We start from the raw sequence: 16,005 nt of genomic DNA on the forward strand, positions 1-16,005 counted from the left end.
TTAGATAACTATTCATGTTTAATAATTTGAGTACAAGTGCAAATACAGCATTGATCTCAGCAGACGAGAAGGTTACAAGTTTTGCAAAGTGATTTCGGTGATGGAGCTGCTGTTTCAACAAGACGAGAAAGTTTTCGACCGACGGTGTGGCGCCATGCTCCAGGACGACTTTCTCAGACAAGCCGGCTCTCCCCCAGCAGCACAGAGTTCAATTTTCCAGACTACTCACTTTTCAGAAGGAGGGCTATCAGTAGGGTCAAAGAAAGATTTCACACGCCTGAGCAGCCGAGTAGCAGGAGACACAAAGTCCTTGTTATACGTTGTTACCGTTGTGATTTTTAATCCTATAGGTGTATCTGTAACGACTACTTCTCGAGAGACTGAGTCCTCTGGTGGAGGATGATTTTCATTCTCTAAGGAATGGAAAAAAAAATGTTTAGTACTAAAATGTTTCACTGCTGTGAACATTTCGGTTCTGTTATTTCCTACCAGCAGCCTGCTGAGGAGGAACTACAGGAGCACCAAGCACCTAGCTCGGGTGGGGGGCACAGCTAGCCAGCAGCACCCCCGGACACCCCCCTGCCTCATCCCCTGAGGCCGGGGTCTACGTTCAGCACCCCCGGCCCCTCAGGCGAGCCCTCCCGTCCCCGTACCGGCCCCAGCCCCGGCGCTGTGGTAGCTGTAGTGCACCATGCCGCCCAGCGCGGTCCAGCCGCCCAGCGAGTAGAGCAGAGCCCAGCGGGCGTTCCACACAGCCGCCCTCGCCGCCATCATCCGCCTGCGCCCCCGGGGGGCGGGACATGACGGCGGCGCGGCGCCATTACGCGGCCGGGCCCGCCCCGCCCCGCCCTCAAACCCTCCCTCAAACCTTCCCCAAGTAAGCGCTTAGGCAACAGCGACTGAAGTTAATTTTAATAGTTTCTACGCAGCCCAGTGTTTCATTTTTCAAAAGTGGAAAGGAGGTAGGCCAAGTCCATCGTGCGTCCAGCCACGCTGGGGATTGCACCAGCTATTAATGCCTTCCTTACCCGGTTTTATTTTTCGTTAATACAGGTTGCTAAAATACACCTTTTAAAAGCAAAGAACATTACAAAATAAGGTAAAGAGTGCTAAGGGCTACTTTAACTCTAATTACAGTATGAAAGAGATAGAGTAAACAATAGAGACAAAAAGGAATACAAATAAATTAATATCTAAAAGGGCAAAGTACAAAACTCTCCCCACATATTTATTTCATTCAATATTTAAAAACTGTATTCTAAAAGAGAAGGAAATGTAAATAGATCATTCCACTTTTGTCATCAACATGATCCACGTAATTCTTCTGTTCTTGCTTCTGTCAGATCCAAGTCACGATGCACTTGAAACTGCCAGTTTCTTCAGATGGTCCATGAATACCTGGAGACTAACATCATCTGTCAGGATTGGAGCTCCTGATTCCTGCAAACAAGTTAACAAAAAAAAATGAGTCTAAAATAACATTAACACCAGGGACTAACTGAAACCAAATCAGAGGTCAGCAGTCTACTAACACTAATTGCCTATTAAATCAATCACCTTTTCCTTATAAAGGACAGACCTACTCAAAAGAGACCACTCTTTGATTACAGCACTGACAACATCCTTCAGTGCCATCTGCAGCTACAGCAAAAACGTCTCTTCTTTCTAAAGCAATAGGAAGTCTTCTGCCCAAAGCTCTACACAAACAAGATACGAAATGTAAATACCTGTTATTTGCAGAAAAAATAGATATGTATCCATATGCTAGTTACTTTTTCCAAAAGAATAAATACACTATGTCCTACGGGTTTTACATCAGAGTTATAGCAAATGGTGAAAACAAACTTCTATGTCAGGTCATCTAGAACATGTAGCAGTTCCTGTATCAACTTAGCTGCATCCATCAGTAGCAGCCACCAAATACACTCTCCTGGTCTGTGCCCTACACAGGTAGCTACGTGAGAGGGAGATCAAAGGGGCAAAAGCACTGCTATTACAATTTCAACTAGTAATTCCATCATAAATCCTTTGGTGCATAGAAGTAACCTTGCTTCTTTGTACTTTGCAGTACAAAGAACTGTACTGTAAAATTTTCACTGTAAAATTTTCAAATCCAAGCACAGATGTCTTGCAAACAGCCATTAGGTAAGAGCAGGACAAATATAACCAGTTTGTGGCCAAATACCATGTGATGAAGCAGGACTGCCCCTATGCAGACAAATATGTAGATGTACATTTTACAGCATTCCCAAACATAAGCAGCTCTTCCATTGCTTACCTGTCCCCATGCATAGAGGTTATTGTGGGTCTGTGAAGGGTTCACTTTAGACAAGAGGAACCGGGCCTATTAAAACAAAACATGGGAAAACTGTTTTTACAAAATGGCAGACTTGTCAGCTCTCGTAAGACTTACCACCTTAGCTACAAGAATAGTGATTTTCCTCTGCTTTTACAAGCAATGTGCTAGTTTAACTTAAACAGGTTTGAAGTTCAGAAATAGCCCTGCTCCATAGACAATTTTACTGAACTTAAAACTTGGGGCATTTTCCTGTTGTCTCAAAAAGAGAGCAGCAAGTTCTGCTGATTGCATTATCTACAAAGTAACAGCAGGGAAGGGACTTTACCACCAGGTGGTGGCAGTTCCCTATGGGCACCTTCATTTCGAAAGGGAGGACATCACCTTGAAGGTCTGCCCAAGAGACATAGCTCTGCTGCAGCAAGCGGTGCCTGCTTGGCAGGGCAGCTCTGGTTCCACGTGACACAGCCACGTCACCAGCTGCATCCCTTGCAAGTCCCCATCTGCACTGTAGAAAAGAGGTCAATGGAGAACCAGGGTAACACTCATATCATCAGAAATTAACACCAAAATTCTGGTTTGGATTACCGATTCCTACCTCTTCACTCCTACAGACAACAACGCAGCCAGAGACAAGCACTGAACTACTGCAATTCCAGAAAGAACAAAAATAGGAACTATTTTATATCCTCATCTGGCATCCAAGAATAAAGGAACAGATGTTCAATCATTCAGTGTGACTTATGGTCATGGCAAACTAACCGCACTCCCTGTCTTGAGTAAGTTTAGATACAGAGCCAAGTCACTGATTTCCCACTTTTTCTTTGGGGAATAAATAAATATATTTAAGCTTTTTTTCCCCCCACCTTCCATCCTCAGATTTCAAAAGCATATCCAGAGAGTGACTGGCTTATTAAAGGAAAAAAGTGGCAGTAAGAGCTCATGAGAAAATATATAAGCTCTGTACTTTTAAAGGCTAAATTATCACTGTATTTAACTTACAAAACCACCCCTTTTGTAAAGCAGGAAAAGACAGGTATTTGCTTTATTCAACAGAAAGAGTTCCTGAATAAATCTCCTTACCTGACTGCCCCCGTGTTCTGTGTGGATGTAACGTGGCATTGGGAATCTAGTCTGCAAGATTTCCTGGGCATCATCCAGTGGGGCTTGCAGTAGGTGCTTGAAGTTTTCATATTCAGGCATGTCTTGGTAACCAGCTTTCTGCCACTGTGCAATAGTCTATTGACAGGGAAGAAATTAAAAAGTGGTAGAGATGTCTACAAGCCTCCCCTTTTTAACTGGGGCTTCTTCAGGCAGTAGAACATTACACATGCTTCTGCTTACGGAACACAGGACAAACAAGCTTTCACTGTTCTGTCAATAATATTTAGTTTCTGTCCCTTAATTTAAGAAAAGGCACTCAACACAAAATTGGGTAGCAGTCTGTGCAATACAAGAACAATTTGTTCAAAGAAAACTTCAAGGCATTATGTTTCAGCCTGCATTGACATAAAAGTACCAAGCAGCTATAAAATCACTGACATTTTGAATTTGACTCAAATTTGACTTAAATGGAGCAGCCATGGTACTACACTATTTTCAAGTGACACTGGTAACTGACAATTGCTCCGTACATAGGCAGATCACACACCTCACTCTTCCTTTGTCTAATTTTACCCAGCTGCTGAGTGTGTTACTTTGCAACAGTTGAGATATGGAGACACTGGTTAAGGTAACTTCGGAAGATTTATCGTTGTTGACTCCACCATTCAACTCCTGATCACGTCACACATATCCCTGATCTCTTCTCAGAGAGAACATACACTACGTGGAGGAATGTTGGGAGCCAATAATGGAGCTGCTGCAAGCTATCGTACCAAAATTTAAGCATTCTAATAACAGTCATTAAATATCAATAGCTCAGTTCAAAAATGAAGGGAAGAGTTAAGACACCTCCAAAAAAATTCACTAATAGGAACGTTTGACCGTAAACCAAGATGAGTTCATTTAAATTCCAATTCGATTTCATGTTTAGGTAAAAGAAACTGCATGTGGACTACTCCCCCGGCAGGACTGAAAGGATATGAGGGGAGTTAAAAAGGCATAAAATAAAAGGGACATTGCCAGAGAAAGAAGAGGAGAACAAGCCAGCTTTGGATATTGGTCTGAAGGTTCAGAAGTAGCCTGCACCTAAGTGCTTATGTCAGTGATGATGGAAGGAATACAGGAGCAAACCTCGAGAACATCCAATATTTACAAGCAGAAACTGGCAAAATTCATAACTGACTTCTTTCAGAGTAGCAGTATTTTAGTGTCAAAACCCAGTAACCAACTATGTCGCGTATCTGACAAAACAAACTGCAGCTCCCTCTGCCCTGCTGAGTTTCATCCTTCTCTGGCCTTTTCCAGGCACGGCAAGAAGAGTTCACCTGCGTTACCAAGCTAACATGATAGCCATTGCTCACTGCAGAACACACCCTTAGCTACTCCTGTAGGGTTTTTGTGCATTACAACTGGCAACATGTATATGCTGTTGTTACGCTAGCAAAGCAGTTCATTTTGTACTAACAGTGACATTGTTTGCCTGCATGGCAGGAGGAAGAGTGCAAACAGAGAGCAAGAATGCATTTCACCGTACCTCACCAAGGTAAATAACTATCTGGAAGAAAGTATCCATCAGTAGGATTCTGTCAGGAAGAATACTGCTGCTGTCCAAAAGCACCGGCTGCAGAAAACAAAGAAGGTCAGTCGCTACGGCGCCCTCAGAACTGTATTAACCTGCACAGCTGGGGGGGAACAGTTTGCTCAGCCACGCGTGTACAGAGGAGACTGTCGAGGGCTGCTCAGCCCATGAGAATGCCTTGCAGAGCACCATCAGCCTCCTGGGGCATCACTGAATGGAGCAGCAGGTCCTCAGCTACTTTATGAAATGCATGTGAAAGCAATTTCTATGGCTATCAAATTTAGTTTGAAGTGATCTTGAGCAAAAGTTTCAAAAAAAAAAAAATACAGGGACTCTGGCAAATGCTGCCAAGAATGTTTTAAAATGTTACTCCTGCAGCTTCTGTATTTCTTTTCCTGCCAGACACACTCCACTCATGGTCGCTGTCAGAGTTTGTCCAGCAGTTCAACAGTGCTGCGTAAACAGCTGAAAACAAGCAGCTGGTGAGAGATTATGACCTGCAAGGCTGAAGCTTGCTGACTTACACAGTAGAGGAGGCAGCCTCTGGCAGACAAACGGAAGCGCTACCGAGAGCTTCAAGATTCACCAGGTGTTCGGTTTTTGGTGGTTTTTCTTTGCTGTGTATGCGTTTTAAAAGCCTACTGAAAGTATGATTTACATACTGAAAGAAAGCCGACTGAAAATATAATGTATATTTTACATCATCCCAAGTCATCCCCTAGTAATTACCTCGATTAAAAAATACACATGCTTTTTTGACGAACTATTGTTATTCTGACTGAATGCTTGTTATCGTGGTTTGATCCACCTCTTTCTGTTAAAGACAGGCTTACCTCAGGAGGTCCATGGAAAGAATAAGCATAAAGGATAGGCTGGATCATAATGAGAGACTGGGTCAAATCTTGCCTAGCAAAGTGGTGACGGTAATAAGAAGATTCATCTGGACTGTTATTGAAGACCTGCAGGAATGGGGAGCGTCGCAAATGGAACATGAACTGCAACAGAAAGATGAGCAAGAAGAGAAGTGTCAGTAAGGTTACGCTGAAAGCTCTGTACTCAGAAATTTGTATATGTGAACAACAAATTCTTTGGAAAAAAAATCTCCCAGTGAACTCCTCATTACCAGTCATTTGCAGCACTCAACCACAGGACCAGCCGACCAAATTCAAAAAGCATCTGTTCCTTCCCTCGTGAATCTGAGGGACGGTACTAGACACTTTATCATCACTCTCACTCACCCTTGCACACTTTTCCCAGAGCTCCAAGAAGATAAATTCTTACCTGGGGATACAAAGAAAATGATTCCGACAATCTGAAGGAGTTGGGATCATCTTTGTTGTATTGTCCAAATTTCTGACACTGTAGGAAGCAAAATGCATATTTGGTTATCTCTCCCTCACACACATCCGTCAGTAATAACATGGTTTTAAACAGAGCAACCAAGTCATGAATGGAACAACAAGAAGTAAAATAAGAATACCCTTTAAATTTGTTACATACGTCAGTGACTTCTGTATCTCACTGGAATGAGAATGATGACTCACTAAGAAAAATCTAGAATTTTGAATCTAGATTCAAAGTTATCTCAGAATGAAAGAAATAGTACTTCTAGTACCATCCATTTTTCCATTGGATCAGGGATACTACATCACACTTAAGCTACTTTGTACACTACAAAACACTTCAGCATCAATTCTGCTTCCTTCTAGAGCAGCAGCAAACTGGAATTTCGTTAACTGCTTCACTGAAAATAAGAAGCATCTTTACCAAAATTTATCAATTTAAAACCTCTTTATCAACTATAAATGACTCTACAAACATTTCAGCATGTGGCATGCCCATGTGTGTTTCAGTACTCAAATTCCTATCTGACGCTGGCTGTTTTTTTCAGTTTTTGATGTGCCACAACTGTTACTATCAAATCTGCACAAGTGTTCTGAAAAAGCTGGAACTGACTTGGTTTAAGGCAGCTTAAGCCTGTGGAATCTGAAGAAAGAGACAGTATGAGGACACAGGACAATGCCATTAGCTGCGAAGTGACAACTCCTCTCAAGTTTGTACTGGTGAGAGCCCTTCTGAATGCTGTGTCCAGTTTGAGGCTTCCCAGTGCAAGACATAAGAGGACGTACTGAAATGAGCCTCGCAGATGCCACCAAGCTGGTCAGGGGCTGGAGGGCCCAATGCAGGGACAGAGGCTGAAGAAGCTGAGTTTGTTCAGCCTAGTGAAGTGGGATCTGGGCTCATACTGTGCTGTCTGCAACTATCTAATGGGTAGCTGTAGAAATGGAAATTCTGACCGCATATAATAAAAAAGTAGTAAGTCACAGTAACTGTGATCAATCACTGAAACAGGCTGTCAAGAAGCAAGACAACCTCCATCCTTGGAGATCTTCAAAACTCACCTGAACAAGACCCAGAGCAACCTGCTGTAATACACAACTAGCCCTGCTTGAACAGGGTGTTGAGACCTCCAGAGGTCCCTTCGCACCTGCATTATCGTGGTTCCACTATCACTTCTTTCATCTCAGGTTTGGCCCCTTCAGCACAATGGGATGCTTACCTAACCCACCACAAATTTACCAATCATATTGTCTTCCAAATATCACAAACTACAACTATGGGACCGTGATCAGAACACAATGAAACAAGTCAACCTGGAAAAAGAATGGTGTTTTCATTCCAATAGACCACTTTTATTTGAATTTAGACTGCACTCAACTGCAGCCTACTGGTCTTACCAGTCTGATCAGCTGCCTGTCCAGCCACCGCAGGACATCAGGTCCCTCCTCAGATTCAGCTCTGTACACTCCTAGTCGTGCCATCAGCACAGCAGCTGCTTCCTGGTCAAACGCAGCTTCTATGTGCTGGAGTTGACTCTGTGCATCTGCCCAGCTAAAGGATTAGTAAAGGGTTAGTGCATTCATCTTCAGCAAAACCCACACCAGATTTACTCCCCCTGTGCCAAATACTCTGTGGCCGATGCATGCAATAAAAGGCTAAAACAATTCCAGCACAGACTGTGCTGAAGTTTCTGCCATTCTGCCAAAGAACTGGCACGAGATACTCACTTTCTGGCTATGGTGGTGACATGAATGCGTTTCTGTGTACTGGAGTGTTGATACTGAGTGACAAACTGCACTGCCCCTCGGCCTCCCTGAGGAATCGGTGCATTGTGCTGCAAATGAAATAAGGTAAGCCTTCAATACAGGCTGGCTTTGCCATAGCTCTGTACTCTACAGGAACAACTCCAGGGCATCAACTGAATAATCACAGAATAAGTTCAAGCTTGAGATGGACAAGAGAATAGAAAAACATCTGCTTGTGAGCCATCTCATATTACAACTTAGAGGATCAATTCTCCAAGAATTTGAAAGCAATTGTCCTTTTATTCTCCAGAGCACCTAACAGCAAAAAGACTATTTCTTCTTTGCAAATGAATGCCATCAGAAGAAGACAAGAAGAAAGAATGCAGTTCTTGTACAAAGTAAAAACGTCATGCAATTTATGCATATGGAAACAACCTCTAAGAAAATTACTTTGGCACTTTACAACCATCCATCGACAACACAAGCAACGCCATTTCATTTCCTGGCCCTGTTACAACTACTCGGCTTGTAAAAATGAAGACCAAAAAGAGAAAACCAAGGGCTGACCTGATTTACCACTTCAAAGTAAATGGCCAGAGTTGTGCTGGGATCCAAACTACAAATTTTCCATTGAGATGTTCCTCCAATTCCAAGTTCCTGCATAGAATTGAAGAGAAAAGATCCTTTTTGTCTCTGGCAGTGGGTAAGGCAAGCTGTTAAATTCCAATCAGAGATACAAGTCATGGCAGTCCTTCTGCATTTCTTATCTTCTGGGTATGGATTAAGTTACTGAAGGGCACGTGGTTACAAGAAGATTTTATAGTGCAAGAACTTAATCTAGGAAAAAATGCCTTTTCCTAGGGATGTTTCCAAATCGCTCTTCTTGAAAACTCTCACATTCTAGCTGACCTGTAGGTCTAGCCAGAAATTTTGCACTCTGTTTCCTACTTCAGTATGTTTGTTTTTGTTTTTTTCCCATATTGGAAACTTACATTTTCAGAAACACACGGTCCTTTAGCATTCAAGGATACACATGGTCCAATAGCTCCCGCAATTTTCAGCTCCCTAGAGGTCTAGAACAAGGTCAAAAAAGTTTTCAAAAAACAAAAAGTTAGTAGAACAGAACATACGCAGACTGAATCAGCTGCTCAGCTTTTATCATAAATTGAATGTACATGGCTACCAGGAAAAGCATCTTTGAGTACCTTCCCAGGTCACCTACTGCTACAGCTGGTGAACATAGGAGTACCTACGTGGCCACATTTTAACAGTGGAGACATATCCATAGTCACCATGAGAGAGTAAGAAATGTTACTTGCTGAGTGAGGAAAAGCAAAGTTCAGAATTTTACTTTTAAGAAAGAAAAAAAAATTTAATAAGCTTTCAAACAAAAATCCCTCCACTCAATCCGTTATGGTACTTCTTCCAAAACAGGCACTCCAGCTGACCTCAAACACGCAGAAAATTCTACAACACAGATACTTAATCAGCTTTTCCAATCAACAGCACTTGCATTTTCCCATTAATGTCAGCCAATTTAACTGGACTCTCACCTTCACTTCCAAACTTGCACCAAAAGCCATCCGAAAGTCCCCATTGAACCCTTTGTTAAAAACCCGCTGGAAGGTCTGCTTGAAGAGAGAAGTGTTGAAGGAGTCTCCCATCACCATGTGCCCTCTAAGAGGAAAATAAAAAGATAAAAAGAAATTGAAACAATTGGAAACTAGAAGTAAATCACAAAGGATACATCCCTCCCCAACTCTCATGCATGCAAACACGGGCAAAAACTGTTTTAAAAGCATGCATTTGCATAGGTAGAATTCATATTAGAGAACACAGATTAATGAATGCCTCCAAAGCCAGACAAGCTAAGGCTCTGTCTTTGCCAGCTTGCTTTCTCAACTGTTTATCTTGCCATCCCTTCAGCTACCTTAAAAATGCTCATGTTCCAGGGGTTACAAATATCTCAACCCAGAGAACTTTGCTCAGCCTACTTCCCCTGAGAAAGCAAAATGAACTGTTAAGCAGAGAAAACCTCGCCCACACAAAGAAAGCTTCTGCCCTCCGTGCCTGAAGCTCTGCTCTTCTGATGGTGCTTCAGTCATGCACGCACCACAGTGCATGGAATCTACATCCCATCAATTCTGTGAAGGACGCTGGTTACCTGCCAAGGCATTTGAAGGAGGCAAAAGGCATTTGCAAAAGACACGTTGCACCATGCTTTAGAATACCTTTCTCAAAAGCAGGACATCAAGTTTTCTACCAGCAGTGTTAACTCATGTGCTACTCTGAGACTTCAGAAATGTGGACTGGGATCAGGGGATGTTTGCCATATAACTCCTGGCAAATTCAAACCACAGTTTAGAATAAAACGACAAAAATCTCTCCCTTTCGTCTTGATAGCAAACTAACTGCTTTCTGAGCCATTTTCCCCCTCCAAAAAAACGCAGGTGCCACCTTTGTGTTTCCTGCTGTGAACATACCCGGTGAGGTTTGCACAACATTTCATCTCCAGCAGTCCGGTCTGATCCAGGGCGCAGGCGTAGATGTCGATGCAGTGCCCGTTGGCTGCAGTGCGGTTGGCCAGAGTCTCATAGTGCTGGGGAGAAGAGACAACGCACACAGTGTTGAGGATGCTGCATCAGGCAACGTTTCTTCTGCTCTCCAGCCAAGGACAACACATTGAAGCACAAAGCACAAACTAAGCCAATACCAGCACTGTTAAGGTAAACAGCTCTCTGCCTGAGCACACTTCTCCCTCCCTGGATAAGCTTGAATTGCAAGTCACAGGTACAGAGAAGACATGAACTGCTACCCTCATCCAAGCACGGACTCTATCAGTGATAACATACTAGAAATTCAAAGGTTTCTAGATGATAGTAAAGAGGACACGTACGATACTGCTTCCTCTAAGCTGCCAGGCACATCTCATGCCTGAAATTTTGACTGTTCTTTTGTATGTCAAGAGATAAAGGACCCTTTGTGGAAGCTACCAGTTCTTGGGAGAACAGGCTTTATTTTCCCCTCTTCCCTGAAGAAGATACAAAGCTCCCCACCCACCATCAGCTAGGAAATAACACTGAAATACTTCTCTGAGAAGGCACAATACCAGGCTGGAGAAGTAACGAGCAGCAAGTCCCTTTCACCATTCCCTTGACCTTAACACACAGAAAGACTCGTACATTTCATGGACACATACAAATATATGTATGTTGTATGTGTTATATAACAGACATACTGTTCCCATAGCAAGAAAGTAAGATGTTTGTTCCCTGAAGAAGGATACTGGACAGCTGTCTACATGGGTTTGTGTCATGTCCCAACACTCAGAACACTGTTTTTGTCTTTAAACACACCATGCCACGCAACAAGCCTAAGCTGCTGCGTGTGCCTTTGCCCCCAGCTGACACCAGCACCTACTTTGGTGGCCTTCTTCATGAACCTTGCGTTGTCCTTCTCTATGTCATGCCACGAACGAATGGGTGTCTTCAGTTCATCTCCCACCACCATGCCCGGTCCTTGCGTTGGTGGCCCACCTGTAAACAGCATTATTCTGGCCCCTGTGTTTGGAAACGTGCCCTAAAATAAAAATAAGGCCTTACATTAGAGAGCAGGGAGAGAAAGAGGGTGTTTAAGAAGGACAATACTTTCTTTAGAGAAGCATCTGCTTGCTCTGCTGCAATATCATTAGGAACCCATCGCTGTCAGAGCCAGCCTTGACAAACAGCAATGCATTTCCTGTCAGGCACCCTCTGGTTTAGGCTCAAGCTACATGAAGCTTCACAACAGGAAGTAGGCAGTTTCTGTTCTTTCTACAGATATCTCAGATGACCCTCGGATAAACCCAGTACATGCAATCAACTCCACATGGCCATATGCACAAGAATCAGAGACCTTTAAACACCTGCATCCTTTGTAATGTAATTTACATTTAGATGTAAATTCCCAGCCCACTCTACACCAGCTGGTGCTAACTCTTGTCAAATGCCAGTAGAGACAAAATGCACCGCTGCACCCAATGTAAAGGGGACGCAAACCAAGCTGGACTGAGACCTGCACATGTCTCAGCAAAGACAGCTCATCTCAGAGAAACAGCAGCAGTTACAGTACCTCTAACAAGCCAACAGCAATCGAAAGAGCTACTCCAGTGGAACGTAAAGGCCTCTTTCCCTGGGTCACTGGCCACGGGTCCCTTTGCAGTTCTCCCAGGAGATCTGTTAAATTCATGTCAATCTTATGAACTGGCTGCAGAAACCTGAAAAAAATAAAATGTTTTCCTGCTTACAAATCCTTTCAGTTTAAGAGAAGAAAAGTGCCTCTGTTCCTAGCACGCTTAAATTGCGCTGAGACAGAGTTATCAGAAGCAAAAAGTCATGTGGCACACTCCTTCACGTACAAACTTTCCTAGATAACAGGCCTGGGCAAAATAACAGAATTGACCAAAGCAAGTCATCAGGAACCAAGGAGAAAGCAAAAATCACACAAAGCATAAGAAAGGGGCTTCAATGGTGATTTTGTATACCAAAACACATTGAAAAAGAGGAGCTGAGGAAGAAAACACTGTGTTCAAAGGCAAATACAGCTTCATTGTTCACGGTCACTGCCTGCCTGCCAATCTTTTTTTGGACTTGATTAGGCAAGGAATAGAAGGTGACAGGTAGAAATGTTACTCAAACAAGGTCCCTGTTGGCCGGTGAACCAAAAGACCCTTGCTCTAAACACATACAACCCCTGAACAACATGCATTCTAAAGACTGCTACCTTATACTTTTTAAGTAGAAATCCAGCCCAAATGGCAATTACATTCTTGCAACTGCAAAACCAAGATACCACAGAAGTATAAAGCATTGCTCTAGTAAATCCCATCCATACATATCCCATGACGGAGGGAAATAACTGTGACAAGACAATACCATTTAAGTCTTCTTACAAAAATTCCTCTTAAGAAACCTAGGTTTAGAAGTGTGATCCCAAAGGGTCATAAAACATCTTCCCTGCTCTTCTGCTGTGTTGATGTAGCACTTACCTGCTTGAAATAGCAGGTTGCTCCTGAGTCTGAAGAGGTCTTCCTTGTTGAACGGGGACAGCTGGCCTTGAAAGCCCAAGCATATCCTACGGTACAGAAAAAAAGAGGTAGAGGAGGTGTAATATTCAAACGCTAAACATTATTTGTTGTCAAGCAATATAGACCATGGCCTGCAGTGCTGTGGCACTACGTAAATTAAAAACTGTGAAATAACTGATCTTTACATCCCCATTAGGAAGTCATCAATAGAATTTTTGTATCTTGCCATGATGGATCTATCTTGGACAAGCTTCTAAACATTCGCAATGACAAAAAGACAGGAGAGGCACTGGGAAGGTAATGGCATAACAAATAACAAAGAGCACTGAACCTTCCTTCCTCCCTCAGAGCTTGAAAGTCAGCAGTGGTGTCAACAGAGCTAACAGGAACAAGCCACTGGCCTAACAGTTGGCAGGACATACCTGTATTTGCTTAGCCGTCAGGTCTTTTGTGCCCCTAAAGACGTAGCTCTTGGAAATCCCTTCACAGCTCAGTTCGTGAACCTGGACCATTCTGCCAAAAGTGATAAGCCCCACCAGAGCATCAGCAGGCAGCAGACTCAGGGACATCTGGAGGGACTCCTTCAGTGCCTGCAAGTCCTCCTCTTCCAAGCACGTGTCAACAACATACAGGAAGATCAACGGTGTCTGTGGACCTCGCTAGGTGGAAAGAGATGGGTTTACTAGGCATGTACATATGCTGGATGACACTTATCATGACTCCAGTCAAAGAATAAAACGAGCCCTATCTTAAGCATCTTATATAAGTCATACTTATTTCCATTATCTTAATGAAAACAAATACATACAAAAGATATCACAAACAAGACAGCTCTGGGGGCTGCAAACTTGCCTATGACTCACCTGCACAATATATTCAATTGTTGAAAACTGAGGCATAAGCTCTGCTGGTTGATTGACTTCAGATATGCCTGCATAGGCTGGAGGGAACTGAAAAACAGAACCAAAAATTAGGACAAGGAATTTGCCGGGCAGAAATGCAGGGCCCTCCTCTGCAGTACAGAGGCTGCCCTGCTTGTGATGTGGTTATTCAACTTTTTATTTACTACCACCATGCCAACCTGATTAATTCACAACAAGAGCCCTGTATTGCTGCTTTCCTAAGCACAGACAACAGCAGCCAGCAGTACAGACAGCTACTTACTCATCCCACTGTAAGCAAAAGGCAAAGTGTCACATAAAACAGGCTCATTAACAAGTACTCTGGCCTGGGTTCATTAAGGGAAAAAGCCCAAGAGATGAAATCTAGACAGGCGGAATTTCTGCTCTTTTTAACATCCTTTGCCAGGGGAGGCCATCAATAAAACGGCTCACCGAAAACATAGGAAGGCTGAGGCTTTTTTCAACATACCTGATTTCTCTGAAAACAGAAGTTACAAGCCCAGAGCTTGGCTCGATAGTCAACTTGGCTGCAGGGAAAAGGTGAGGCATTAGTATAACTGTAGGAACAATCTTACAACCCAGCTTCACAGTTATCTACACTGCTTCACAGCACCAAAGAAGAAACAAAATACCAGACACTACAGCTCCAATGACAGGGTTATAGCGATTCAGACTCTTGTTCTAATGCCAAAAAGACTGTTTCCTCAGCCAGCCTGGCTGCTTCCAGGCTTGTCAGCATGAGGGACCACCAACAGCTCTCCAAAGCTCTGGCTTTGGTAGGCAAAAGTTTACACCTTATTGTTCTTTTGCTATGCTTGGCCCTATCTCAGAGATCCTATTGTTTGTATAGCTGCAGTACACAAGAGCTCCAGTCACAGAGCAGCAGGAGCCACTCACCCACATCCTGTACAAACACAGAACAAACTGCACCAAGGAGTTTACTCTTCTCAGCCCAATACATACAATAATTGCTAGTGCAGTAAAGCCTAGCCACATTCCTATTTCATAGGCTTGATCTCTTCCTACTTCCTCTAACTAGTTTCCCTCCTTTTTCCTCAGCCCGATGCTATGCTCCAAGTAAGCACAATCACCGCATGATTTCGGGACAAAGATTTCATCTTAAATTCTTAGCAAAACTGCAAAGAAAACCTAGATGCTCATATCGGAGATGACCTACAACCAACAGGATGTGTATAAAGCAGGAAACCAAATGAACATTACGGCCCACAGGACAATATCAGTATAACCAGCATCTTTGTTTGTTCTATGTTTCATCATCCACCACAAAATTCTCTGGGATGGTAACGGGATTGGCTGTTTCCACGTTACCTTCAGCTTAACAGCCCTCCTGAAGACAATCCTCTCTCCTCAGGTTCTGGCAGCTCCAGCAATAAGCTGGCATCTAACATGTCCAGCTAGGCATGCATGGCTTTTACCATACTCACTACAACTAAACGAAGAAAGCTGACGAGCACCAGATTAAGAAAAAGGGGAATAAGGGAGATTAGGATAACGTCTCTCTCAACATCCCCAGCTAAGAAATACGTACCAGAGCGGGTTGAGCACCGCTTTGCAAGTCAGCCTGCTGCAAAGCACCGGCTCGTACTGCACAGGCGGCAGGTCCGGACGCTCCTTCAGCGGGGTCAGGAGGCAGGCGAGGGGGACAACCATGCGCGTGGCCTCCAGCCGGCTGGAGGGCCACACGTTCCAGCTGAAGCGCACGCCGTCACGCTCCTCATTTTGCTGAATGAACTCCAGGTAGGTCGCCATGGGGCTGCAGGAGCTCTGGAAGGACCGAAGCAGCACACGTTCAGGCAGGTTGTCTCAAACCTCTGCAAACCCAGCAAAGAAAGACGAAAATCTGACAATCAACGCCCGAATGCGAGGTGGGTGTTGTTGCGAGGCCGAGGAGGGTCGCCGTGAGGAGGCTGTGGAGCCCACCCGCCACCCCCGGGGCCCGGCCGGCGCCCACC

The 16,005-nt window shown here is 43.8% G+C and overlaps 1 protein-coding gene and 1 long non-coding RNA gene across 5 annotated transcripts in view; one reads left to right on the top strand and one right to left on the bottom strand.

The window, feature by feature from the left end:
• Nucleotides 1–16,005, bottom strand: part of SEC23B (SEC23 homolog B, COPII coat complex component) — a 16,181-nt gene continuing 176 nt past the window's right edge. For 2 of the 4 annotated variants that reach the window (XM_035564565.2, XM_035564578.2), the window contains exons 2-21: nt 15,582–15,864; nt 14,502–14,559; nt 13,994–14,080; nt 13,553–13,789; nt 13,092–13,177; nt 12,176–12,320; nt 11,486–11,644; nt 10,549–10,664; nt 9,619–9,742; nt 9,058–9,138; nt 8,633–8,722; nt 8,048–8,154; nt 7,718–7,871; nt 6,261–6,338; nt 5,813–5,974; nt 4,935–5,021; nt 3,380–3,535; nt 2,279–2,344; nt 654–1,440; nt 1–413 (exon numbers count right to left, since the gene is read on the bottom strand). In XM_035564565.2, coding sequence (XP_035420458.1) covers nt 1,351–1,440; nt 2,279–2,344; nt 3,380–3,535; nt 4,935–5,021; nt 5,813–5,974; nt 6,261–6,338; nt 7,718–7,871; nt 8,048–8,154; nt 8,633–8,722; nt 9,058–9,138; nt 9,619–9,742; nt 10,549–10,664; nt 11,486–11,644; nt 12,176–12,320; nt 13,092–13,177; nt 13,553–13,789; nt 13,994–14,080; nt 14,502–14,559; nt 15,582–15,802 — 2,304 coding nt within the window. In that variant the 5' untranslated portion in view covers nt 15,803–15,864 and the 3' untranslated portion in view covers nt 1–413; nt 654–1,350. The remainder of the gene's footprint in view (nt 414–653; nt 1,441–2,278; nt 2,345–3,379; nt 3,536–4,934; nt 5,022–5,812; nt 5,975–6,260; nt 6,339–7,717; nt 7,872–8,047; nt 8,155–8,632; nt 8,723–9,057; nt 9,139–9,618; nt 9,743–10,548; nt 10,665–11,485; nt 11,645–12,175; nt 12,321–13,091; nt 13,178–13,552; nt 13,790–13,993; nt 14,081–14,501; nt 14,560–15,581; nt 15,865–16,005) is intronic. The other 2 variants (XM_035564571.2, XM_050710060.1) reach the window with 1 other exon arrangement.
• LOC118257055 (uncharacterized) overlaps nt 15,769–16,005 on the top strand; it is a 7,725-nt gene continuing 7,488 nt past the window's right edge. The window contains exon 1 of the long non-coding RNA XR_004781449.2: nt 15,769–15,918. This is a non-coding gene — a long non-coding RNA (uncharacterized LOC118257055). The remainder of the gene's footprint in view (nt 15,919–16,005) is intronic.

This window comes from Cygnus atratus, chromosome 3, assembly GCF_013377495.2.
Source record: "Cygnus atratus isolate AKBS03 ecotype Queensland, Australia chromosome 3, CAtr_DNAZoo_HiC_assembly, whole genome shotgun sequence".
Classification (NCBI taxonomy): Eukaryota; Metazoa; Chordata; class Aves; order Anseriformes; family Anatidae; genus Cygnus; species Cygnus atratus.